The following is a 27638-nucleotide window of genomic DNA, read 5'->3' on the forward strand; positions in this document are numbered from 1 at the left end:
TGTGTAATGTAGGTACACGTACGTGCAATATCACTCCTGTGCGCATGGTGGCACACGAGGATCACAAGCGGGAAACGCTACACGTTTGTCTTCTCTTTGAGACAGAGCAGTAGATTTAATGAAGCAGCTGATCCTAGAGCACTTCTTACGGTTCTCATTGGTGCTCCAAGTAAAGCCTACTGCAGACGGCTGCTTCAGGAGCAGGAACGAGCTGAGTGAGCTACCACGGCGACCGAGCGTGGACTCGGAGCATGTAGGTAAAGTTGATTTCTAGCTACTACCAGTATGTAGTAGTAGTATCTTGCTCAAGGAAACGTCAACATTTAATATCAAACTGTTGCACTTGACTCTTTAAGATGAAAGCATGATTAGCTGGCGTTTAACTTCACCTTCCGTCACTTCAGTTCTTGGTAAATCTTTGTTACAAGTCCCAAATTTGAACCAGACGAGTAAAATAATGCGCTGCACGAATAAAACTTCCAGGATAGTAGCAGTGCAAAGAACGTTACAGACATCCCAGTCTACTCGTTTATTCAAAAAGCCAATCGAGCATGTTTTACAGAAAAATGATATCCATCATATGCCAATTCGTCGCACGAGTAGAACGACCCCCGTCCCACGAGCTCGATACCCGCTTAATGCTTCTGTTGGCCACTAGGTGTCGCTACTTGTGCCAAGCACATTTTAATTACAAAGCTCTGAGGGCAGTGGTTCTCGGTGAGATGCCTTTGTCCCTGTAAACAAACTTTTAAAGTCAAGGTACCACTATAGTTTCTAAAAACTATTGTACTCCAGGCTGGACATTGCCTCACATTGAATAAAGACTAATCTGGATCAAACTATGATCCCCCACAGGGCAGAGTCTGGAACCAGAGGGCTCGATGTGAACCCTCATTTTCGGACAGTATTTGAGCCTTCAATTTCAGACGATAAAAGTGATGCAGAATGTCAATCAGAAACTGAACCAGCAGAGAACAGCTATGTTATTCCGATCCACCTCCGCCCGGACCTGCTTCTTACCTGCGCTGACCTAGTAAACTCCGAGTGGCAGAGGAGCCAGACTGCTCGTGTTCACTCCCTGCAGAAATCCTGCCCCGATTTCCCCATCTGCCTAGTTCTCCTGCAGGGTCCCAGAGACACTGAGAAGCTGCTTGGTCATGCCCGTCTCTCAAGAGTCATAGGCCAGAGCCACAGCCTGTTTGTGGAATCTGTGGTCATATCAAAGACGGAGAGAGGGAAAGGCTACGGGCGAACTCTGATGGAAAAGACTGAGTGCTATGCCAAACGACGGGGGTTCAAGCGATTGTGCTTGACCACCCACAATAAGCAGCACTTCTACGCCCACCTTGGCTACAAGCTATCAACGCCGGTGCAAAACTCTGGAGCATTGGCCTCGTTTGTTCCTAAGGAGAGTCTACTCAGGTTTTCCAAAATCCCTTATGAAGAAGTTAACGTAAAAATACAAAAAGTAGAAAAAGACAGCCCCATTGGGAATATAGGACCTCCTCCTCCTTCTACCATACTTCCACTACCTGTGACCTCCTCCATACCTCCACCGCCTCCTCCTATCCCACCTCCAGCTGAAAGAGCACCTGTGATTCAGACTCTTACAGAAACCACCTACAGAGATGCCAAGGGAGCATCCATTTTTTGGATGCACAAAGATCTCTGAAGGACACCTCTGGGATTAAACATCGAAAAAAGAAACGTATAGAGGAAGGTTCGGGAGAAAATTCTGGCATCAATTTGTTACATCATGCACTGTCCTAAACAACTCAACATACAACAGATGGACTATGTTCTTCCATTTTTTTTTCAGCTCTGAAAAGCAGTGAGATGGTTTTATGTGAACTGCAAACAAATAAAATAAATTAAAATTCAATTTTCAGCACTTGTTCTCATTAAGTGTTTTTATACATTTGTATTTGTGTATGTAATATAAATTGTATATTTTTTGGGAAGACATTGGGGTGAGGGCAGCCGATAGCCCTGTCAGAAATTTGTATAACCCCAGTTAAGCCCCTTCAGTATTTTATTTGATATTTGAAAATATAATTATAAATCATATAGTCAATATAACCTTGGCATCATCACTTTCACCTTTGAGGCCCTGATTAAGCAATTTCTTTGTAATGGCATTTGTGATGTGCTGACAACATTTGAACCTTTGACAGATTCTCCTGATAAATAGCAATAGGACTACTTTACAACACACAGAAAAAGTTTCATTGTAGCACAAAACTTTGAGTGTTATTTATTTATTTATAGCACTACATACATACATACATACATGTGTGTGTGTGTGTGTATGTATATATATATATATATATATATATATATATATATATATATATATATATATATATATATATATATATATATATACATACATACACACACACACACACACACACACACACACACACACACACACACACACACACATACAGACTGCCGCAGCGTGTATTTTTGCCACCTCTCGTACTTCTAATCGTGTGGGTGCTTTAACCCCCACTGCCCCACGACCGCCCGTGTGTCTCCTCCCTCTGTCTGCGCTCTGTTCCCTTCCAGTAGGACACCAACAAGGGTTTTCCACACGCAGGAGCACCGAACTTTCACTCCGACCGTAGCAAAGACACGCAAGCCCCTCTTGTCGTGTCCTGCAGCTTCTCAGCAAGTGGACCCAAAGGACGAGCGGCGGGTTCGGACACCGAGACTGGAGAGGAACCAATGCGGTGAGTTGTTTGACTCCCTGCGGCGTTTAAGACCGTGCGTAACTGAAAGGATTCGGCAAACATAAAAAATCGGAGGAAATTATTTAAAGAAATTCAATTAAAGATTGTGCGTGCTCCGGTTAATACATGTATTTTAAGTCATGTGTAAAAGTGTTCCAAAGTAGGCATGTGGTGCGGATGATGAAGTTTGCCAACTTTTTCCTGCAGGTTGTCCGTGTGCGGCTGCGAGATGCAAGCGTCACTGTTGGTGCTGGTGTGCGGTGAGTGCACACGACACCCGCACCTTTTGAAGTCCATCCATGAGTTTTGATCCTTAAGAAATCCTCAGAAGTGATCCGGTGGTGGGCTTGTCGAGGCATTAATGATTGGCTTTAGGTCACTGAAGGGGCAACACATGAGCTATTTGATGTTGGCTGCACAAAAACAAGTCGAATATGCCAAACAAATCAGATCATTTCGCATCGGGGCGACATTTATTTTATCTTTGGGCAGCTGGGCAGCCTTGAGCTAAGTACATCTGCCTCACTGTCAGGAGATCAGGGTTGGAACATTTGCATGGACCCTCCACGTTACCAAAACATTCAAATTGCAAGTGAAACGTGAACTATATTCAGCATTCAGTTTCTCACAATCATTTGTTCATGTGCACTGACCCACCAAAGCATGACTATTTGCACATCACCTCTAGTACAAGAGCCGTATCAAATATTTTGCCTTTGTAAGAATAGTGAAGAGCAAATTTTCCTTTTTGTTCATTGTAAATATCAGGTTACGTGTTCTTGAAGTGTTTTAATGTCTGCGGGGTTGAATTTGATTCAAAAGTCCTCTGTGGGTGGCATGCCTTCCATTTACGGTCCTCTTAAAGCAGCCCAGCTGAATCCGCAAACACTCCCGCTGACACCTACAAGACACCGTATGTTCGTCCCAAGATGTTGCCCATGTAAAGGCTGAAAATATCAATATCACGTCAACCCAGAAAATAAGAAACTAGCGGAAAATTACAGTTCATCGTTGAGGTAAAAATAATATTGACAAATGTTGAGGCAATATGAGTTTTTCAAGTGATTTTTATGAATTTAAGAATCTTATGCATACATTAAGTCTATTTCACTTGTGTTTCCTGTGACCTGGTGCTAGCATTCAAACTACCAGAATGTACATTGCCAGAATTCATGAAGTGTTATGAATATAGCTGATATTTTATTATTTATATTGCTCATCTTTCCGTTACAGTGTTCATGTTCCATAATGCTATTTTCTTGCTAATTGATTTGTGATACAGCGGAAGTCATGAGTGGTTTAGAATGTGGCTTGTGACCAAAGAGCCCCATGTTCGATTGCCCCCCAATTAGCATAAGGATGTGGGCATTTGCAACAAATCCACCGTTGAGGTGTCCTTGAGCAACAATTGCAGGGTTCAAAGTTTAGACTGGAATCCTTCATCACTTGTGAAAGTTGCAAGGAAAAATTGATTAGGAAATGGTGGTGTATAATTTGAACCAGTAGCGAGTTAAACATCCCACACGGTTATAAGACCCATTGACAGACAGCTGGCCATGGAGACTTGCGACGCCTTTCGGGACAAGGTGGAAGGCCAAGGGTCATTTCCCAACTCTCAGGGTCAGAAACGTTAATTAGTGTGTAGCTTTGTGTGTACATGTTGCCTTGTGTGTTTGTGTGTGTCAATGAGACAAAACAAACTCGGAGTCTTTCTTTTCACTTTTCCCATCATGCCCTTGTATTTCCCTGGGATGAGAGCATTAAGTGTATTAATGTTTGTGTGAATGAGTGAGTATGTTTCTGTACATGCATGTGAACTTGAGGGAAAGCAAATTCTCAAATTCACCTTTTTGTTCTCGTTTGTGTGAAGGACAGCTCCCTATCCTCCCTATTGTGTGTGTGTATGTGTGTGAGTGTGTACGTGCATGTGCGTGCATGTGTGTGTGTAAAAAAACTTCAAAGTGGATTTTGAGGCAAAGCAAATCCTCTATAATTCAACTTTTCCTGCATGTCAATTTGTGTGTAAGAACATGGGGTTCTCAGCTTCTTGTGTGTGTGTGTGTCTGTGTGTGCGCATGCATGTGTGTGTGTGTGTGTGTGTGCGCGCGTGCAAAACGCTCGCAGGTGAAGGTGGTTTTTAGGCAATGTGCGTTTGGGAATGTGTCTCAGAGGCCTTTTGTAAGCGACAGCCTCCGGAAATGTCTCACTATCAGAACAATGGTGCAGCAAAGCCCACGAAGTAGCAGCAATGGAGATAGCGAAGGAGAGAGAAAGGCAGGGAAAGTAGAGCAGCGGGAATGGCTTGGATAGAATCAGAAACAAAGAACAAGGGGGGTGGGCCTTAAAGGTGGGGGCAAAAGGGAGGGCAGAGAGAAGGAACAGGTTGCTTTATATGAAAGGGCCGGTGAGTTGGTTTTTGTTGGCAGGAGCTTTTCTGTCTGAAAAGTGGAGGTGGAGATAAAGGTGGGGGAGGATGAAATGAGAAATGAATCTGGTTTCATTAAAAAAAACAAAGGATGAATTGAATGATTACTAATGTCCTACTCAGGATCCAACTGTTTGACCTAACCTGGAGAATATTTCACTTGTGACAAAGTGTTAGAGAACTTAAACAAGCAGATGTTGCTTTTAGAATGGCTTGACCGGACTGTTAGATTTTGACCATTATGTTGTTTGTTATGTGTCTTTACATAATCACAAAACTCATCATAAAGTATATTTACATCTTTACCTGTCTTCTATGTGTAGAAATATGCAAACAATCTAATTCAACTCACACGTAGATTTACACTGAATTGCTCGAGCTTGGCTTATTACTGTGGCAGGATTTTATGCAATCCAAAATATTTGGTTCATTTTTGTCTTCTCGGTATTGGTATCACAAAATAAAGTGACAACTTTTACTTTAACTCATCACATTCTGGTCTTTTTCCTCTTGGAAGAGTCTCAATGTTATTCCCACCATCTGTGCCCCTTGACATTTTACTTTCCGAGTCTTTTATTTTTGCTGCAAAGCCAGTAGCTAATACTAATGATAGGCTGTGTAAAATAGCCCTTTCAAGCACCTTGAGAGGTTGAGACTTCTAATTTTGTAATCTCAGACAAGGTATAATTGCAGTGCGATACTGTAGGAGGTAGAATTGAAGTGCGATACTGTAGTGAGGCAAATGGATCACATACACATTCATGCAGACGCATGCACGCACGCGCACACGCACGGACGCATGCACGCGCACACACACACACACACACACACACACACAAACACACACACACCCTGGACTAAGCTTGTAAACAACAGAAAATGTTTCAATTGGGAGGAAGATGTGCTAACTGCTGATATGCTGCTGTCTAATAAATTGTAGATGTGAAAATATTACCCCCCAATATGAACTCCTGTTGAATGATGGCAAAAAGGCTTTTGTGGCCAAATTGTGCAGCTGTGAACAATTATTTTTGTCCAACATCCTACTAAAGTCTAGTAAAAGAAACTTTGAATGTTTTACAAACATGTCGGTTTTCACTGACTGTGATGGGTCAAAATTGACTTTGACATTTAAATTTGATGAGGTCAGTATTGTTTTACCTTGGTATGTGTATGACGTAAAGTAAGAATACATAAAAAATAATGGCCCTGTTTGACTTCTTTGGTAGTAGTGTGTGTACCACGAAGGACATTTCAACCATTAAGAATAATTAATGTAGCTCAATGTTTATGCTACATTGTTGTTATTGTGTTTTTAGTCTACATAAAAATGACTTCCCAACCAACACAGACTGCAAATAAATATCGATAAGTTCCTTATGTACTGACGGTTTTCTTTGAGCTTTCTCATCTCAGCAGCACCACATTTTGGTTATCAGGGCTCTAATTAGCACGGACAGTGAACCAAACCTACAAGCGCTGTTGAGCGAAAAGCTGAAGTCAACATCTGCTGGCCATATGTGCCTTGTCATCTGCTCTATTTAGTCTGTGGTCAGTAGTTGGTCCTTTTGAGATATGATCATCCTAATCACTTTCATCTCATGGCCGTTAATGCGCTTAATAAGCACCCTTTTTACCACGTTGGTCTATTTGCGTATACAGCGCATGTGGGCTCGCCATAAAAACCGTGGCGTCCTAATTTTTGTGCCGGCGGCGTAGTTTACCGTGTTTGGGATTTTGGCAAACCGCACTACGCCATGATAGCCATTAGGGCGGACTGAGGGTATTTTCTTTTACATGCCCTCGCCACACCTGGCAACTTGTTGAAGAAAAAGTTGACTAGAATTTAGACCTGGTCAGGGTTGGTCTAAGTTGTGGTTCAGGTGGTCTAAGGTGATTTTGGTGAATTTGATCCAGGTGCAGGCAGACAAATTCTGAGCTCCACTGATATGTTTGTTGGGTGTCACTGTACAGCATTCATAAATATGACAACCGCATGCATCAAACCCTCTCATATTTATTATATTTATTAACACCCCCCCCTACACACACACTTGGTCAAGGCAAAGAAATAAACTTTAAACCATGTCTTTCTGTAAAATTGTCGTTGAAGTAAAACTTGAACTCATTGCACCGGACCTTCAGGTTCCACTGTTATCAAGCATGCTATCCAAGTGTTCTTGGCCTGGCATGGACTATTGTTCCTCTCAGCTGTTGGTTAGTATGACAGTCTGGAAGTCTAACATAGTCTCTCAGTGATCAGGCCCAGATGCTGCCATTACACACTGAGTTAGATTAGCAGGCAGATGGAGACAGCTGGAAGATGCAAAGCAGATTCCTGTGTCATGGGCCAGACGTCTGAACAGAGACGCGTGTTGTATCATCCGCAACAGGTGGGCGGAGGAGTGTCGCGGCTCTGAATGAACGTCACCATTAACCCTGCTTTCTTTGGCCTTCACACATCTGCATGCAGCTAGGCATTTGTTTCAAGAACGTTCACACTAGCGCCCGCATTTCTAACTCTCTCCTAGTCTTTTCTCATGTAGAGTTGTTAAGTCAATAATAGATTATTGTGCACATTGAAGGGCATCTTTCTGAGATAGAGGAGACGAAAGGTCCAAAAGATGAAAATGTTTAGCAGATGACAATCATGCCAGCCTCAGTTGCACCTTCCAATGCAGTTACAAGGTGAGGCAGCGGCGGCAACTTTTAGCTCAGCGGTTAGTGCTCCGTGCTTCCAAGCCGATGTCACCGGGGCCGCGGACACGATCCCCAAGTGGAGTGATGATTTTGTTTCCGCAATGTCAGGCACGGCAGACTCGGGTTTGCCCTTCAACTGCCCTGATTTTGATGCAAATGAGAGACACGGCGCAAATTGGCTTGGAAAAGTCTATTTCCAAGACGTTCCAGCCCACAGTGGCGCTTAAAGATACCGAAAGAAAGACAACTTCACCCATGCACACGGGTAGTTTTGCCCCCGGAACAAAAATAGGGCCCTATGCCTGCGACCCCCATGACGAAAAGGGTTTCAGAAGATGGATGTTAGAACAGGAGCATCATGTGTCATTTTAAAGGGCTTGTCACCGTTTGTATATCTTAGGGTCCATAGTATGCATGTCTTCGTATTTCTTTTTTCCTACGTGGCTTTTATGAGAAAAATTGGCAAAGAAAACTGCACACAAGCCAGTGTGAGACGACCCTTTTTCCAGTTTGTAGTCTACCTATGTACTGCCAGTGCCCAATTGGTATGGATCCCAATACTTTACTCACCGTCATATGCAATGATGACGGGAGGATGACAGAAATGAGGGACGTAAACAGCAAGGCAAAAAGGAGGAGTGCGAACGGCAGGAAGAGATATCCCATGCCGGCGGGATCGTGATGAGGAGGAGGAGGAAGGAAAGCAGCTGGTTGTTTGGTTGGGAGTCAGTCATCCTTCAGTTAAGTGCTGAGCAAAGAGAAGATAGAGGCAGTGAACATGTCTCTTAATTAGCCAGGAGGATGTTGACTTTTCTCTTCTATCTGATGGCAAGGGCTGCAGCGAGAAGATAAATAGTGATGTTTTTCTGTTCTCTGCCATTATTTACCTTCATTAATTGTCCACCCAGTGATAGCCCCACCTTTTGCTTCGGCCATTGTTTGCTTGATGTGGCAACAGTTTGTCTTTTCCCTGCCCTGGTTAGACTAGACCTGTCACAATGTGTCATGATGATGCCACATCCTCTCCACCAACAGCTATCATCCTTTTACTAACCTTGCCTTCTCTTGTGAATGAATTACAAGGATACACACTGTAGCTCAGTAGTTATTTCATCCAGACAGACTGAAAATGGAACAAAAGATGGAGTGCATCTGCAACAATGGGAGTTTTTCTCCCTTCATCCAGAGCTCACGAATATTGTACTGGAGAGAGGGCCTGGCTATCACGCAATCTTTGTTCGTAGTAGTTAGAGTTCAGTGTGTTTTGGAAATGGATTTAACACGCGTGTTTAAAGAAAGGTTATGCCTCACAATGATTAGAACCCTTGAAGTTTAATAATAAATTGTTCATATTGAAAAGTAGTCCGCAGCAGTGTGACAATGTATTTCCTGCTGTTTGGGGCTAATTGACATCAGTGGCGAGTGAGCTTAGAGCCTCTCGTACAGACACAGCGGCTCCTTGCTCAGCTGTCACCCAACATTCCTCCGTGCCTTCTCTTTCCATGTATGGGTGCAGAGGGGGGAGGAAAGATAAAGTGCGCTCTTAAATCCAAAGTACTTCCCTGTGACCTTTCATTTCCAATTTTCACACTCACAGTGACACCAAACGAAACCTTCAAATCGTTCTTCTTCTATGTGCTTCATGATTATTTGCTGTTCTGAGTTGTTTTGAAAGCAGAGTGAGACATGACTAAACGGTCCCTCATTTTCTGCTCATGTTTCTGCATGATGTCATGCCATCTCAATTTCAAGAGTGTTTGAAAATGGAGGGGACGATTAAAAAAATGATTTTGTGCAAAAAAAAAAAAAAACCCTAGTGCTACAAAGTTATAAAGGTATGAACATATTCAAATTCATGCTACATTTGACAATTATTTTGCTCAGTAACGCCTGCTCTAAATGTTTCTTTCTTATTCTTCTTTGTTTGGAAATTAATGCAGTTTTAATGTAAATTATACCTATTATTTTGTTTGTTATAACAAGTATAATACATTAACTTACTGCAACAAAAACATGCTGCGTTAAAAGGGATTTAAAACCATTTAATTTAGTACGTTTAAAATAAATATTTCTTGGTCAGGTTGTAACTGTGGAAACAAATGCCCTTTGTGTTTTTACATACAAAGACAATTTTGATACTGAAAAGGAAAATAAACAACAGTGTTAATAGTAACAATAATAGAAATGTTGCATTTAGTACAACAATATGTTCATCCTACTACTGGTAAACATTGCCTAATTAACATATCAGTGCATTCTATTTACCATTTAGTTGGGGCTAACTGCTAATTCATTACAGGACTTTTTCATGTAAAAAAGTGAATTTTACCATTCTGCGTACGGTATATTTTCCTCATCGGGAGACGTGAATACTCTAAAGTCTTACACAATCACACACAGAAACGTACACAGATAAATGTGACAAGATACAGTTTGTCTGCTTCACTTCCACAAACTCCCTGCTCCTACATGCACACGCACGTGCACACTCTTGATCGTGTATCAGTTGTTTGCAGAACAGATGTCAACTGACTTCCGAACCGTGAGATAAAAGATAAGTGGACGACCGCACCACGGCTGCCTTTGTACCACTCACTGTTTTTGTTGGTAATGACTTCAATGAAGGAGGTTCCGTGCCATTTGTAAATCTTTTCCGCGGAATTACACTTGTAATTTTAACAGAGCTTTGTGAAAGGGTGGAACCTGCTCTCAGGAAGGAAAGAGAGTTGACCCATTCCAAATCCCAAATTAGATTGCACCTTCTCAGTTGAATGGGTTTCTACAACTCATTTTAGGACGGTATGTTGGAGTGACTATCAAATGACATTGAAGATTTTAAAATCAGTAGGATCATTAGGTCTCCCTCCATGGGTACATTGTCATTGAATTCGTGTCGATATCTTACCTGCTTACATATGTATCTCTAAAGGCTGATTTCACTTGTTGTAGTTAATGAGTGGTACAAACCCCTGCAAGAGTCTAAGAGTAATCTTTGGGTGAAGTCAGCAAGTAGTGAACAAGAACTGTTGTGGTGTTTTGTGCGTAGGAAAATACTATATGCAGGTCAAGTAACAATATTGATGTGAGATAACGTGCTGTCGAGGAAGACCCCCAGACTCTTAACCTGGGAGAACTGATAGTGTTTGATAGTTGAGTTAAAGTGGCATTTCCCCCCACTGGTGAGCATGAGAAAGTATTGAATGATTTTGGATCAACAATCAGAGAGGGAGGTGAGTATTGGTGAACAATAGAATTGGCTGTCTTTCAAGTTGGTGTTGAATATGTGTCAATGGGAAGGAAATTAGCAGATGATGAACAAAAGCAGCCTTAGAACACAACCCTCAAGAACAGATTTGGTACCAGATTCTTATGAAATATTTTGGATCAACTCAAACAAAACTTAATCTGAGTGAATTGATTGATGAATCAGAGTTAGGAATTTAGTAGCCAAGAACCCCGTATATAATCTGTATAAAAGACAACTCGAACGACTAGCATGAGTCTCCATCATTTCCAATGCTTTAATTCTGATATTTTCTTATATATTTTAATTGCTTACACACTCCTGCCTTTGCTCTTATGCATTTGTCGCCGACTTGGTGGCCACTAACACGGGTCCAATACTCGACTCGAGACTATATGTGTGTTTGCTTGTCCGTGTGAAAGCTTCCTCAGCTCACTTCCCACTCATCTCTCTTTCCACACCAGTGTCGCTGTGTGATAATTTACCATCTGAGTAAATCTTCTAGGCTCTCCATCTAGTGTTACTTTAATAATGTCAGCTTTAAATAGTCCTTAACGATCACAATTGTACTGCTTGTAAAATTGTAGGTAGGAAAGCGGGGCACATTTGCCAATCAGTCCCACGACCACGTCCACTATGTTTCCATTGCTGTTTGGAGGAACAGTCAGTTCTATTCAATCGATCAGTCGCTGATTATTGGGTTATTGTGCTCATTCCTAGTCCAGAACACATGAACTTCATTTTTTTAAGCATCCCATCTGTCTAAGTGACTACTAACACAATTTAGACATGGAGGTCTGTGCTCTACCTCGTGCCAATTTTGGTTCAATTTTGTCCCATTGAAAATAAATTATTGATGCAAAAACCACCTTGTAAAAATCTAATTTTTTGCCATAAATCAAACAAATGCAGTCATAGATGTATTAGTTTCTCTTAGTGCTATTTGATCCCTTGTAGAGCCACTGTAACATATTTCCATTGAGAATGGACACACAATGGAGTGAGGATTGGAACCAGCTGCTGCTAAATTGCTGAAGATTTGACAGGAAGACCCATGGGTCTCCACTCTCCTTAAAAACAAATTTCCCTTATCTCATCATACAGACAAACCAGCAGCATTGAGAAAGAAAAAAAAAAACATTTGCAACAGAATGTCAGACGGAATGTGAGGCACCTGCTGCCGGTTGTCATGAAAGTCTCAAAGGTTTTATTTTAACTCCCATGCATAGCACAACGATGCAGTCACTGCCTTCGGTAGTGTGTCGCACCATCGCTTCCCTTCTCCAACGTAAAAATAGACCCAAACACGTGTTACCTGCAGAATCGAAAAAGGAGCTAAAGCTGCTTTTGGATGCAGAATCGATGTCATCAAATCCTTAACGGTGTTGGAGTTAGCATGTTACAAAAGTAATCAATAAGTTAATAAAAATCACATTTTGTAACTCAGTCATGTAATGTGTAACACGGCAAATGTCTTTTTACTCTAAGCATACATTTTGGAAATGAATTATCCAACACTGATCCTACATTATCACAAAGAATGGTCAGGTTTAATATCCATGTCTACACATGTTAAAGCGAAATGTGTAATTTGGATTGCAATTTGAACATTTGCATAATAACAAAAAAATATGTCAATCCATTTATTTTCTATACCTTTGATCCTGTTCATGATTGGTGATCTGGATCTTATCCCAGCTGACTTTGGGGCCGAGGCAAACAACACCCTGGACTGGTTGCTAGTCAATCTCAGAGCACATATTGAGACCAAAATCAGACGAGGGTACCACCACACCATCAGTGACTATAATAAATACTATGTTCATTCAAATTGGACAAAATTTAACAGTTATGACTAAAATATTTCTATTAAAATGTTGAGAGTTTTTGTGGGAGTTTTTGCATAGATTGTCACCAAAGAAGGGGAAAAAAGTCAGTATTAAAAAGGTAGATTGTGCAGCTATCTAGCAATCTGTTTCCTGGTCCCTGTGATTCATTTTCTTTTTTCCTCCCTCTCGTCTACCTAAAGTCTTAACTGCAGCCACTGGCCAGGAGCCCGACCACAACCATGGCTGTGCCCATGGTAGCTGTTACCCGGCAACAGGGGACTTACTGGTCGGACGAGAGAAGAGCCTGAAAGCCTCGTCCACGTGCGGCATGAGGAGAAAGGAGCCCTACTGCATCGTCAGTCACCTGCAGGTGGGTTTGGGACTGCGACTGTGTGTGGAATTGACATTTCATAAATATGTTTGTCATAATGCGCACTCTCCTGTGTATAACCAGAGGTGGAGCTCCTCTTGTGCCCAAACCCTTGGCTTCCCCCATTCTAAGGGGAAAATTTTGATATCCAGGATCTTTTCCCTGCAATTTTCACATGGATGTGCTATTCTTAGAACCATCTATACCACATTTTCTGTGCTATTAACTGCTGATGAATCAACGAATCAGTCCATGAGACAGAAGTACACGATGTAAACAAAAATAAAGCCACTGCAAAGAAAATGGGACGCTCTAGAGAATTAACATAAAGTTGTTCGTGCTTGATTGAGTGTAATGGACATTGTTCTAGATATGAGTAAATTATATTTCATGAAACCCTGACTGTGGTTTTTTTATGAGAAAAAATGGCCACCCAAATGAAAAATACCTGGCTCCGCCCCTGTGTACTATAAACATTTAAGCACATTCTCACTCACTTGGTTGAGCAAACTTTAAACTTTGAGGCAGGCATGTGTACCGCTAATTGTGTTATTTTTCTATATTTGAAATAAATATTATGTCTTTCACAAGTTCACCCTCACAGTGGCTTCCTCATTGACCCCAAAGTCTCTCACCCTTTGACCAGACAACCCTAACGTCTTGTCTCACCAATGTAGGAGGAGAAGAAATGTTTCGACTGTGACTCTCGGAGGCCTTACGACCCTGTCTACAACATTATCAATCACCGCATAGAGAACGTAATCACCACCTTTAAGCCTCATCGCAAGAAATCATGGTGGCAGTCAGAAAACGGTAAGAAAAGATCTGCACTGATACATGTTTCACACGCTGTGTCACTGCAGTAGGTCACTTGGGCCAGAATAGAACAGACAAAAAATTGTGGATATTTTTAGCCACAGATGCTTCACGTCTCCATGACAACTTTGTGATCTCTCCATGACTATAGTGGTTCCACTCACTGACTTAAAAGGTCACTTACTCTGTTAATATGCATACTTTCAGGATTTAGGAGGTTGGGTAATCCTTTATGTGCACATTTTCCATTAAAACTGAATACGTAGATTAAAATGGAATCCCTTCCCTCCTTCTCTTCACCTTTCACCCTCTGTATCGTACCCTTCCTCCTCCTTCCTTTTCCGATTTTTCCTTTCCTGTGCTCGTCAGCTGTTGATTAGAAGCTCATTATAATTCATTTTCCATTGTAGACTGCTGGGAGAATGATCTTAAGTGCGCTAAGCAGTGGAAAGACTGAAAAGAATGACTTGGTAATTAATAATAGTGGGAATGTTTTTACATCGAGCAGATTTAACATTAATCAGTAGTTTGGGCTCAAAGTAATGATGGCAGTATAAAGAGGCTAGACAGGTCTTCTCCTAGGAGCACTTGAGTACTCCTTGGGCATGTTCTAACAATCATTCAACAGTCACGGGACATTGTGATTTCTGTGAAATGTTGAAGTTATCATTTGACAGCCACAACCAATTTTATATTCTAGAAACCTGCTTCAAGAGTGAGACGTTTTGCTTCTCCCCAAGTTCCCAGACCCTATGAATTACATCATGGATATTTTGGGGCTTTTCCCCCACGTGTAAAAAAGTTTATCTTGTGACAGGATATCCTTATAAGCAGGAACAATCAGTTTACAGTTACAATGATTTTCACAAAAACAAATACTGTAGTGTGAGATGAGTACAATCTGTGTGTAAATACATAAATGTGACACTTGTGCTTCATTGTGCTGTAGGAAAGTCAAATGTGTATCTCCAACTGGACTTGGAGGCAGAGTTTCATTTCACTCACCTCATTATGACTTTCAAGGTAACTTTTAAATTATTTGCTCCCCTAAAAAAAAAAAAAAAAAAAAAAATCAACAAATTGCTCATGATTGTCTTTTTTTTTTCCTGACAGACATTCCGTCCAGCAGCCATGCTGATTGAGAGATCGGCTGATTTTGGTCGCACGTGGAAGATCTACCGTTACTTTTCCCATGACTGTGCCGCCAACTTCCCTGGTGTAACCCAGGGTCCTCTGCACACCATCAACGATGTCATCTGCGAATCGCGTTATTCCGACATAGAACCGTCCACAGAGGGAGAGGTGAGTGAAAAATTACGTCAAGTTTCATTTGTTATAGTTTTAGTTGGGATTTGTTGATAATCCGATGCCAGTGTTCTCATAAAATAAATGTTCTGAACTGAAAAGCTGACTATCAAAGTACCTTAGTGTATTCATTGTATTATTGTATGATTGTTTCAAAGTTCCGGAATAATCTTGCATTAAATGTATGTCCTGGTCTAGGTCATCTACAGAGTGTTGGATCCAGCTATCAGGATTGAAGATCCATACAGCCCAAACATCCAGAGTATTTACTCTTTATTCCCATTTTTACCTCACAAAAATAAACATTTTTTATATTTCATATTTCTATTAAGCATATTTAACTGGTTACTGTATTTGAACTTGCCTCACTAAACGTTGCTAGACTTCTTATTATTTGTGTCAGTGCAGGAACCCTATGGATTTTAATGGCCAAAATGTATTTGAAGTTCAACACTCCTTTTGCACCTCGGCATGTTCAACACCTTTAAACGCCGACATGTTCAGGCCTGCTGCGGTCACTGCTCAGTCTTCATTGAAACTCGTATCCTATTGGGTTCAAAGGCCAAAATATAGCATTCAGATGGTGTCTACGTACCCTATTAGTGGTATTTTATCTATTTCAAATTAGTCATCGTTCTATGTCAAAGCAAGAACTTGAATACTGTCTGACACAAACTAGTAGATTGTGACAGTCTCTTAGCTGCTCATTTTCTCTCTCTTCCTGACAATGTCTATGGAAAGGAATTATGAAAAATATCTAATCCCAGATAGTTGGTTGGATAAACACATTTTAAAATATTGTTTTTTTTCTTGCCATGAACACAAAGCAGATCTTTTGACCCATCTGCACCACACAGTTGCTGTTCTTCCTGGCTGGCTTTGTGCACAAATGAGGAAGAGCAGCTTTTTGTGCCCCACAAAAATTGCATGTTGTCCGCAACATGGGGGTTGACATGACATTCAATTTCAATACATTGGCTGCGTTTGTCTTTTTGTACAATATTTAGCTATAAATAAGTGACCCAAGTGATGACAACTGACCTCAATATATAGCTGAATATTTACTCACTCTGCAGGTTAGTGCATGCATCACTTTGCAGCCAGCATTGCTCAAAACCTCTCGTCAAAAGGACAGAAGGACTGTCCTATTTCAGTTAGATCACCAAAATGCACAGAGCAAGTTCTGTATTTTCATCATATTTCATTTATTTTATTTTTTTTTGCATCCTACTCAGACCCCAAAAAGGTTGTTACACAAATAACTTTTGTTTATATACTTTGGCCAGACCTATTGCGGACACTGTGAAGACCATTTCACACATCATTTGAGATTTCAAGTCATTTCTCGCACACGGACTAACAGGTTCAAAGACCAGATAATTAACTTTTTGTCCAAATGCTACACACTCAAGCCCGTCATGCTCTGTTTGCCCTGACCTCCTCTCAGCAGGCTGCGGGGGTTTGTTGTGCGCTCACTCGTGTGCGTGTTATCTGCCAGTAGGGCCTTTTATGGCTTGTTTGTCGCCACCTTTACAAACACTGATCATCCAGTTAATTTTAACAATAACGATGGCTCCTTCTCATTTTTGCTCAACAGACCAACTGAAAATCACCAACTTGAGGGTAAACTTCACTAAACTTCACACGCTGGGCGACAACCTGCTGGATCCCAGACCTGAAATCAAAGAAAAGTATTACTACGCCATCTATGAGCTGGTTGTGCGTGGAAACTGCTTTTGCTACGGCCACGCCTCTGAGTGTGCCCCAATCGATGGGGTCAGGGATGATATAGAAGGAATGGTGCGCATGACCCGAACAAATGGATTTGTTTTTGCTGTCTATAATCTACAGAATGCCTTGTAACGCTCCCTTGTCGGTTGTTGCAGGTTCACGGCAGGTGTGTGTGTAACCACAACACCAAAGGTTTGAACTGTGAGCGCTGTGAGGACTTCTACAACGACATGCCGTGGAGACCCGCAGAGGGCCGCAACACCCACTCATGCAAAAGTGAGCCCACCGCTGAAATCGTTTTAGCATTCATTCATAAAGTCAATGCCAGTGTGTTGCGTATTGTAAAAGAACATTTTACTTTTTAACAATTTCATGTATGATAAAATAAAATATTATTATCATTTATTTTATCTTATTGTGTATGATAAGCAGTTTGGATTTCATGTGGATTTTTTACTCTTATACAGTTAAAAACAGTTAAGGGGTTATAATGTAAATGAGCAATTTTGCGCCTTTGTATGTTAAACGATAATTCTGCTACATTTTGTAAGACTTAATTATATTTTACAGTGTGGCATTTCTAAATCATAATAATTAGCTGGAGTATTATATCTGTCTGTCTGTCTGTCTGTCTGTACTAAAAATCTAATGCTCACAAAAGGATTTTAGTACAGTACTTCGGATTATAAAAATATATATTGAAAAAAGTCAGATTCAGAACCTAATTTGAGGCAAATGAGGGTTGTGAGGTCAAAATCCTTAAACCTATTATCGTTTTTGATTATTCACTGCTTTAAAAATTCCTGAGCATTCCATTTGTGTTTCTTATTTTTTCTGAAATATTTCCATTTGTGTTGATAACCTAGGTAAGTGTCTTTAGCCTGATTGCAGCCTTTGTTTTTCAGAGTGCAATTGCAATAGCCACTCATCCGTATGCCATTTTGACATGGCCGTGTATTTGGCCACGGGCAACGTCAGCGGTGGTGTGTGCGATGACTGCCAGCACAACACGATGGGCCGAAACTGTGAATTGTGCAAGCCTTTCTACTACAAAGAACCCCTCAGAGACATCCGGGATCCTCGGGTCTGCATAGGTCAGTGCAATCCATCAGGCAATATATGTATATATGTGAGCGTGTACTGTACGACAGATTATCTAAACGCACCCCGTTGTGCCTCCCACAGCTTGTGACTGCGATCCAGAAGGTTCCGAGAACGGAGGGATGTGCGACAGTCACACAGCGCCGACGTTAGGCATGGTGGCTGGTCAGTGTCGCTGCAAGGCCAATGTGGAGGGCCAACGCTGTGACAAGTGTAGGACCGGCTACTTTGGCCTAAGTGCCGATAACCCTCAGGGCTGCCAGCGTGAGTATGTGCAACCCTGGAAGCCAAAAAAAAAATTCCACAAGTGTATCTGAATCTTAACTTATGACTGAAATATTTTATTGTCAAGGTACATTTGTATGGATACATATACAGAAAAACTTGGTACCCACCGTGCTGCCTAATTTGTTTATTTAATCATAATGCTTTCACTCCTTCTGGGTTGTGATTCCAATGCAAAACAAAGGACAAAAAAGGCTAGACTGACCCAATGCCATTTAAAGTTTGTTTTCAAGTACTTGTTGGAAAAAGGTGCTTTTTTTTCCCCCCTCCTGCAGCTTGCCGGTGTGACCACAGGGGAACAGTGGCAGGCAGCACCCAATGCGACCCAGTCAGTGGCGACTGCTTCTGCAAGCGTCTTGTCACTGGACGAAGCTGTGACCAATGTCTGGTAAGACGCTCACTCTGGTCCCTGTGGCGCTCATTGTTTTCCATTCTGCTCCCTAATTATTTTTACATCCTTTCTTCAAGTTCTGCTTGTTTTTGTTCTCTGTCTTGTCACACTCATCCAGGAATAGTGTGTAACAGCACTGTAAGCTCCCGCCTGGGCTCTATGTCTAAATTTAGTTGAGGCATTTTAGGTTAGTCCACATGGTGTGGGTTACCATCGGCCTAAAAATGGTCACGGCCGAAAGTGGATCTTATCTTCCATAAAACAAGAACTAAATATCGTGTGAAAGAATGAAAGTTTTTGGTCAAATGATGAAGCTGCCTAGTAAGTGTATTTGCTGCACTATATCCAAAATACACCCACTCTTTTGGAAGAGAAGACAACCCACAATGTTAAATTACAAGAAGCGGACCGTGACGATATACCACAAAGCTGTGAATGTTAGTCTTTTAGATTACAGGGTTGGCTTCAATGTGTGTGACTCAAACACTTCTTTTATAGAATGAAGGATTTGTGTTGTCATGATTTCATCTGTCTGTTTGCCCGTCTCTCTCTCTTTTGCTCTCTCTCTCTCATCTGTCAATCCCAGCCAGAACACTGGGGCCTGAGTCTCGACCTGAATGGCTGCCGAGGCTGCGAATGTGACATCGGAGCTGCTCTGGATAACGAGTGAGTGACGTTTACTGAGCAGATTAAAATAAATAGAGCGTCAGTGGCCTCCTGTTTAGTCTGTGGCACTCGAGTTTGACCTGCTCTGCAATGCTTATGGCACTACATTTTCCCCACAGAAGTAATGATTAAACAGAAAGTATGAATACATACTTTACCTGGCTGCCTAATGCCCCAAATCATATTTATTGCATTGCACGTATGTAGCCTGTGGTTTGCGTCACATTTTCTACATTAGTTTTACTGTCTGGTGTCATTTAGTGTACATTTCCATAAATAAGTGTATCCATTTGGGACACATCGACCTTGATGTCACTCATCAGCAATTCTTGACATTTAAATATGGGCCAACTTACCGACTTGGGAGATCAACTACCACACACTCTATTTGTGGATTCATCTATTCATGCATTGGAATGTATGAGAACATCCAGATATATTCTGTGGGATAATTTGTGGTTATCTACATTTTTGTTTTCTCTTCAAATTCATTCTAGTTTCTAATTTGTCTGAAAAGCAGCCACCTCACATTACAATAAGATGAACTATTCCGAGATACTGGAGCCAACTCACTTTGGATGATGCGGTGCCATCCGGCTGATGTTTGGAATCTTAAGTGACATTAATGGTTGAATGATTAAAAAACGTGAACAGTGGGTTTGGAGAATTTGCTTGTTTCCATTCAATGGAAAAAGTAGTTCATGTAAAATCATGTGTTCTCTGTAGCTGCTCCATCGACAGTGGTCAGTGTCGCTGCCGCAGTCACATGACAGGACGCCAGTGTACACAGGTGGAGTCTGCTTATTTCTTCATGGCTCTGGATCACCTCTTGTATGAAGCCGAGTTGGCCAAAATGGGTCAGGTGAGACTCTCAGTTGTGAATGAAGCAACATGTATTAGTAGAGCCATTAAAGTTCACAAATGAGCATTTTCATATTCTGTCAGGGCTGCACACTGGAGACCCGAGAACACGAGCTGGGTCGTCCGGCCACATGGACGGGTCTTGGGTTTGCCCGCGTACCTGAGGGTGGCACGCTTGAGTTCATCATCAGCAACATCCCTTACTCGATGGAGTACGACCTGCTCATCCGCTATGAGACACAGGTGTGTGCATTTGTTTTTACTTAACATCTTCTACTATAAGGGTAAATATGTTTAGATATAAATCTCTTATCAATTAATCCTCCCATTAGGGGTTGTACCTCATCTATTACCCTTAAATCTTAATTCTTAATTGTCATAAATCACAAATGCTGGCCTTCAGAAAGAGAAAGACATTCCCACGAACAGGCGTCATAATTTTCCATTGGAAGCTGTTATAGATGTCCAATGTCCAAACTTCCTGTAGGTATAATGACCAGGTGTCCGAATACTTTTGTCTAATACAAAGATCTAGATGACATCCATCGCTTCTTAACATTCATCCATTCCAGATGCCCCGGGACTGGGAAGAGGTACGAATAACAGTAATCCGTCCGGGCCCGATTCCAACGAGCAGCCCTTGTGGAAACACAATCCCAGATGATGACAAACATGTCGTCGCCCTGCCGGCTGGAGCCAGGTCTGTTAATCTAGCGCACATGCACACGCATGCATTCAACCACAAAAGCTGAGATGGAGGAAAAACATTCAGAAGTGCTTATGTGTTAAGTATTTATTGTGTAGTTTTGCTACTGCTGAAGACTCTTGCTGCCCCCTGTGGTCTCATTACCATCAGCTTGATTAGTATTTATTCATTCATTGTATAGTTGTCATACTGATGCTATTCATTCTGCTCATTGTTATTGGCCGGTGTTATACTGTGAATTTGCTGCTATAAAACTGGAATCCCCACATTGCATGGCAAAGCAAGGCTAATTCTAAAAAGTCCCTCAGAGAGCTTGCCAAGAATTACATCAGTTTCAATAATTGACAGATGCAAAATAGGACAATGCTCACGATACCTGATTTCTTATCATTGCCAATTACATTATTTTCAATTTACAGTACTTTGTATAATGTATATTCTGACCTGGATTGACGACTTTGTGTAACAGTTAGGATATTATAATGGTACTTAACCTACAAGTACAGTTAATAAAGGTTTTATGACAGCAACAGTGGGACCCAGGAATTACTTTCAATGGGAAAATGATAGTGGAATTTATTGGCTGCTAATTTTTTTATACCCATATGAGAAGATGACTCTAGAATTTTTCTTCTTTCCAAACATGCCTTTAGGTTCATGGTCCCTCCACAGCCCGTGTGTCTGGAGAAAGGTGTGACATACACCATCCGCTTTGAGTTCCGACGCTATCAGGACGCCAACGTCGTCCTCAACGGAGCGGCCAATGCTGTCCTCCTCATGGACTCTGTGAGGACGATTCCTTCCTTCTGTCTCTGTTTCAACCTTTGCCGTGTCACTTTTGTGAATTTGTGCTTCTTCGCTCCAGATTGCTTTGATGCCTCGTCACTCTTCCATGGAGCTTTTCAATGCCGGGGACCTGGCCTCTAGCAACAGGAAGCAGACCTACGAGCGGTACCGCTGCCACGAGGGGGCGAAGAGCGTGATCCATCCATCAATGAGTGATACCTGTGCCAAGCTGATCACAAGCATGTCGGCTGTTATTAACGACGGGGCTTTGCGTGAGTACAAAAACATACTTCTTATATCATCAATTCATCGCTTTGCTTTTCTTTTGTCTGTGAACCTATCCTCAGCCAGCAATTGTGGTCATCTATGTTCCTATATTGTTAATGATCAGCATTAAACCTGCCTTGAGTTGTTTTAAGTTGTTTTCATCCTTGTTTCCCTCCAGCTTGTAACTGCGACCCCCAGGGATCCATCAGCTCGGTGTGCGATGTCCGCGGAGGTCAGTGTCGCTGCAGGCCCAACGTGATTGGTCGACGGTGCGAACAGTGTGCTCCTGGAACTTACGGCTTTGGACCCTCGGGCTGTGTTGGTGAGACAACATCATTTTAATGTGGTGCTCTTTTTTTCTTGTGATCCCAATGTGGGCTACTTATAGACCATTTTACTAGTTTTAAACATTGAAGCATGTTGTTGTATAGTACCAGAGTATTAACTGTAATCCATACCGTTTGTCAAAAATGATTTATACTGTACAGTATTAGAGTCAAACTTTAAATTAAAGCCTAAATTTATATTTGAAAAGGTATGCTTGACCTGTGTACCTAGCATTTTATTGCAGTAGATAATTTACAATGAAAAAAAGTATGATTTAACATTTAACAATGTAAACATAATAGAATACTGAAATGAAATGTGAAATACGCTAAATTCAGTAAGTGGTTGTATTTTCGCTCAGATTTGTTACATCCATGTCTATGACGACAACAGTAGTGTGGCTTACTGAACACGAGCGCCACCTACTGGCGTTTAATATTGAACATTCAGAAAATCCCATACCTTAGTCCCCTTGGAGGTCTAAACACAAAACCAATCCACGTTCATCATCTGTGCTATAGTTTCATATTACAGCCGCCTCATCCTTTCTCCTTCCAGCCTGTGGTTGCAGCGTGGAGGGTTCCGTCACTCGGCTGTGTGACAAATACACCGGGCTGTGCCAGTGCCGGCCCGGAGCATTTGGCCAGCAGTGCGACAGATGCCAGGCAGGTCACTGGGGCTTCCCCAATTGTCGCCCCTGCCAGTGCAACAGCCATGCCGATGAGTGTGACCAGAGGAGCGGTGCGTGTATTAACTGCAGAGACAACACTGGAGGAGACAAGTGTGACAGGTGACATCTACCTGTGGAATCTGCATGTCCAGACAATTTGTTCATGTTTTATTTCAGAAGAATAGGGTTGCAGAGAGGTGAATTATTTTTTCCAAGTTTACGGAAAGCTTCTTGAATGGGGAATTTTCGAATATAACAGGAATTGATGGAAATCAAGTGGGAAATGAGCAGAATTCAATTGAAAACTGTCATGTTCAAGTTCATCAGTACATGCCTGTTAACATTTTTGTTTTGCTATAAGCAGACTTCCATGCATGATAGTGATAGCTACACTGAGAAAAAATGTTTTTTTTGTTTTGTCGAGTGTTTGAACAAATCCAGATGATTTTTTTTCATGCAACCACTTGATGAAATAACGTAGAGTAAGATCAAGGTTTTTTTTTTCTCAGGGTATTCTTGTCCAAATTTCCCCCGTATCCAAGGATTGCTCGTGCTGCATTTTTTTTCAAGTTAAAAAAATTAACTGTTGTTTCAGTCAGAATTTTGCTGACATGTATTTTTCCGCATTATATTTAAGCTCCTTTTTAATAACCAATCTTGAATTCCTGGCATATTCTCGTTTATTTCCATTAATTCTGTTTAATTCCTATGGAAGTTTTCAACTTAAAAATATAATACCCCAATTTTTCTATCCCTAATAATCCAACCATAACTAACACCTCTACAGAGTTAACGATGTTCAGTTTTATTTCACACAGTCAGCGAGATATTTATTTCGCTATTTCGGAGCTGCAGTGTGTCCCCAATATTATATCCGGTGAATGTCTTCTTTTACTGAAATCACTGTTTCTATAGGTGTGCCAATGGTTACTACGGCAACCCAATTGTGGGCATAGCAGCTGGCAGCTGGTGTCGCCCATGTCCCTGTCCGGACAGTCCCACCAGTGGACGCCATTTTGCAGCATCCTGTTACCAAGACAACCGTAACCAGCAAATTGTCTGCAACTGTAACCAGGGATACACAGGTAAACGTGTTTGATACCTGACGATCTCTCGAGCAGGTTGCACAGTCCCTTCCACTGTTGAGGGGCAAACTAAAAATTAAAGTGACTCAGCAGAACTATTCCATGAATGTATGTGCTGGAGTTGACATTTGAAACTGATGGTCTCACTTTCTCTCCAGAGCAACTTCAGATGAAGCCCAAAAATAATCTCGTGCTTTAAATATCTAACCTTTTCTTGTTTCCTCCCTCCCCTGTATTACTGGTACAGGGATTGTTAAACGCTCCAGGATAGCCATTTGCAAGCGTGAGTAAAAATGAAAATGAAAGCCCGGACTGCCAACACCACAACAAGTCTGTCCTTATTTTCCACCAGTCCTGCCCATGCATGCATTGCTTTAGCACCCTGTGGTCCAAGGTCCTCGGCCACACCTCTCCAAATGATTTTAATTTGTGAGTGGCTGTGTTACGCAGCACGTAGTACCACGGACGGACACTGCCATTAAAAATTGGCCGATCGCTTTCTGAGCTTTACTTGTGAGTGTAATTGTACCCCACTGACATCTTGAGATTTTTTTTACTTTAAGCGTAATGAGACAGTAATTTGACCGTGTCCCACAGCTATATTTAATTATGCCTCAAACTGTATTGGTATATGTCTGTTGGGGTACATTCATTCTTCACGTTGCCATACACCACTACGTGTCTGTGAATATTATTCCCTATCAAGGGTCTGACCCAGAAGTCCAATTTTATTTCAAGTGTGTGTTTGTGTGTGTGTGCGTGTGTGTGTGTGTGCGTGCGTGGGTAAGGTGGGGGTGGGGATTGGGGGGGGGACTGTGTGACAATTCTGTGATTGATGACAACTCTGGGTCAGTAACTGTTTGAAGAACTGTTTATCACCCATAAATTAATAACTTTACAAATCACCTCCAAAACTGACAAATGAGCTCATACTCCTTTTCTTTTGGCACCCAACTTTCATCTCTACACCACTAATGCTTTTTGAACTTATGAACTAGACCGTTTCATCTTTCCTTCAGCTTCTCACTCCCTTTTTGGCTTATTTCCTCTTGAACTCCTTCCTGCCAGACTCAAATATGCCAAGTATTTTGTCAGTCATGCAGCACAGTGTGGCACACAATTGAGAGCAGGAGTCTGAGAGAACGGATATTGAAACAGAGTTGTATTAGTAAGTTTAAAGTTTTATATAGAACAAGTTTACATTAAGTGTTTGTTCTCAATCAGGCGGTTTTGGCAAGAATGGAAGAGCTGGTTTTTCTTGCTATCCCAGAATGTAACTGTATTATTTTTAAATCTAATTAGCTAATTTTCTAATTAGTGTAATTGTATGTAGCACATTCTCACAAAGAAACACTTCTTGTTTCAGGAAATTAGCTGTCACACCTCACAGCACCCCCCGTCCCCCTTTGTCTCATTAGAACAATGTGACAGTCAAAATGCTGAGTCTGGTTGAGATGGCCACTTCAACCTGAGTACAATACACCATGAATTGAAAATCAGATTATGGGTTCTGGAGAAAAACATATTTGTGTGGGGAGAGAAAGAAATTCCTTTTGGGGAATGTTTCTGTGTGATATTGCCTACAGTATGCCTTCAAATTAAAGTAAAACTTTTTTTCTAATTGTCCTTGTTTCCCAACATATCTCCTTGACTACATGAGGAAGCCCTTCTCTGATTATCTGACAGGTTTTTATTAAAAATACCCAGCAATAAACTCAGATGGGACAAAATCCCGAGAGGTCTTCCTCATCTTTGATCAATCTCTTTGAAGGAAATGCAACATTTGCAGTTTTGACAAGTTAATTGTACAAGTCAATCTCAATCCCACTGATTGAAATTGAACCGATCCACTAAAAGAATTGCACTGGCCTTGAATCGTATTACACACCACGTTTTGAGACACACATACGACTTTGTAGAATCATCTTTTTCTGGCGAGATGCACACTGCTAGTAATTTTGTGATTATCAAAACTACTTCCTTCACTCTGACCAATCTGCGTTTTCTCTCGATGTAGGTACTCGATGTGAGGAATGTGCTCCAGGTTACTATGGCAACCCCTCTCAGCCGGGCGGAAGTTGCCAGCCGTGCCAGTGCAACAACAACATCGACATATCTGACATTGATGCGTGTGACCGGCGAGTCGGCGAGTGCAGGAAATGTCTTTACAACACTGAAGGGCCCAACTGCGGCATCTGCAAAAGTGGCTATTTTGGAGACGCATCAAGACGAAATTGCAGGAGTAAGTCACTTTTTGACCCTTCTTGCTACCTTAACAATATTTTTAATCAATCATGATCTACTCATCCCCCATGCTCACTTTAGAGTGTGTATGTAACTTCCTTGGCACGGAGCGCAGCCAGTGTATGGAGCGTGACGACTGCGTGTGTGAGCGGGCAACGGGCCAATGCCAATGTCTACCTAATGTAATCGGTCAGACGTGTGACCACTGCTCCCCCGGACACTGGAACCTCGCTAGTGGCAAAGGCTGTGAACCCTGCGGTTGTGACCCCCACAACTCAGTCACCTCATCATGTAACGAGGTATATAGAGGACACACAAACTGAACTGGTATGGGATACAAGATGTGAAATGAGGGCCTGGTCAGAGCACAACCAGTGGACCCCAAGTGGTAAATATTGGAACCCGAAAATGTTTGTTCGTGGTACACAGTGGAACCTCAGAGGACCATAAGCCTCAGGAAACGGGTTGACTTCCATTGTTTGAATTTTTATTCAGTTTCAAAACAAACAAATGATGCAACTACAAATAGTCTGGTCAAGAAAGTCTCGCTGTGTTTTTAAACTTATCGACTTCTATTTGGAGGACTTAAAAGAACTGCTCTTTATTTCAATTTTTGTGTTGCTCAGTTTAGTGGACAATGTCACTGCCGCGATGGGTTTGGTGGGAAGACCTGCACGGACTGTCAGGAGAACTACTGGGGAGACCCTCGGACTCAGTGCAGAGGTCAGTCATGCATTTCTTTTGTTAGCCGTAATAGTAATACGTATACACTTTTGGATGATCTGTAAAAGCTATGAGTTAGTTTACCGTGTCACTGGAGGGAACCCAAGAAATACATTGTATGCATCGCCATAGTTTTATTTTTTATACAATACACAGAGCACAGGTCACTGTATCATGTTTTGGTAAAAATTCTTAAACTCTCAACCGAGAGTAATTGACACGCCACCTTTTTTTGATAACTGACTAGAGATGCCACAGTATTGCATCGAAGCACTACTTTTGTCTAAATGGAAGTCCCTGACTCACTTCAACACACTGCAGTTCCCTTGATACCAAGATGCCACAAGATGGCGGCAAGGCACTTTGTGTTT

The 27638-nt window shown here is 41.7% G+C and overlaps 2 protein-coding genes across 3 annotated transcripts in view; both read left to right on the forward strand.

The window, feature by feature from the left end:
* Positions 1 to 46: 46 nt before the first annotated feature.
* Positions 47 to 1888, forward strand: naa80 (N-alpha-acetyltransferase 80, NatH catalytic subunit). The gene is made up of 2 exons (XM_088367714.1): positions 47 to 253; positions 856 to 1888. Coding segments are annotated over exons 1-2 (819 nt in total). The 5' UTR covers positions 47 to 251; the 3' UTR covers positions 1673 to 1888.
* Positions 1889 to 2542: 654 nt separating this feature from the next.
* Positions 2543 to 27638, forward strand: part of lamb2 (laminin, beta 2 (laminin S)) — a 30288-nt gene continuing 5192 nt past the window's right edge. The window contains exons 1-25 of one of the 2 annotated variants that reach the window (XM_088399507.1): positions 2543 to 2735; positions 2943 to 2995; positions 13134 to 13303; positions 13981 to 14116; positions 15069 to 15142; positions 15233 to 15421; positions 15623 to 15686; positions 17022 to 17224; positions 17311 to 17431; positions 18061 to 18249; positions 18341 to 18520; positions 18817 to 18929; positions 19519 to 19598; positions 20325 to 20460; positions 20544 to 20702; positions 21032 to 21159; positions 21819 to 21951; positions 22031 to 22223; positions 22397 to 22540; positions 23104 to 23335; positions 24131 to 24300; positions 24548 to 24583; positions 26318 to 26542; positions 26626 to 26843; positions 27171 to 27267. In XM_088399507.1, the coding sequence (XP_088255633.1) occupies positions 2731 to 2735; positions 2943 to 2995; positions 13134 to 13303; positions 13981 to 14116; positions 15069 to 15142; positions 15233 to 15421; positions 15623 to 15686; positions 17022 to 17224; positions 17311 to 17431; positions 18061 to 18249; positions 18341 to 18520; positions 18817 to 18929; positions 19519 to 19598; positions 20325 to 20460; positions 20544 to 20702; positions 21032 to 21159; positions 21819 to 21951; positions 22031 to 22223; positions 22397 to 22540; positions 23104 to 23335; positions 24131 to 24300; positions 24548 to 24583; positions 26318 to 26542; positions 26626 to 26843; positions 27171 to 27267 (3448 nt within the window). In that variant the 5' untranslated portion in view covers positions 2543 to 2730. The remainder of the gene's footprint in view (positions 2736 to 2942; positions 2996 to 13133; positions 13304 to 13980; positions 14117 to 15068; positions 15143 to 15232; positions 15422 to 15622; positions 15687 to 17021; positions 17225 to 17310; positions 17432 to 18060; positions 18250 to 18340; positions 18521 to 18816; positions 18930 to 19518; positions 19599 to 20324; positions 20461 to 20543; positions 20703 to 21031; positions 21160 to 21818; positions 21952 to 22030; positions 22224 to 22396; positions 22541 to 23103; positions 23336 to 24130; positions 24301 to 24547; positions 24584 to 26317; positions 26543 to 26625; positions 26844 to 27170; positions 27268 to 27638) is intronic. The other variant, XM_088399513.1, reaches the window with a different exon arrangement.

This window comes from Syngnathus floridae, chromosome 2 (genome assembly GCF_059516105.1).
Source record: "Syngnathus floridae isolate MCC-2025c chromosome 2, RoL_Sflo_1.0, whole genome shotgun sequence".
Classification (NCBI taxonomy): Eukaryota; Metazoa; Chordata; class Actinopteri; order Syngnathiformes; family Syngnathidae; genus Syngnathus; species Syngnathus floridae.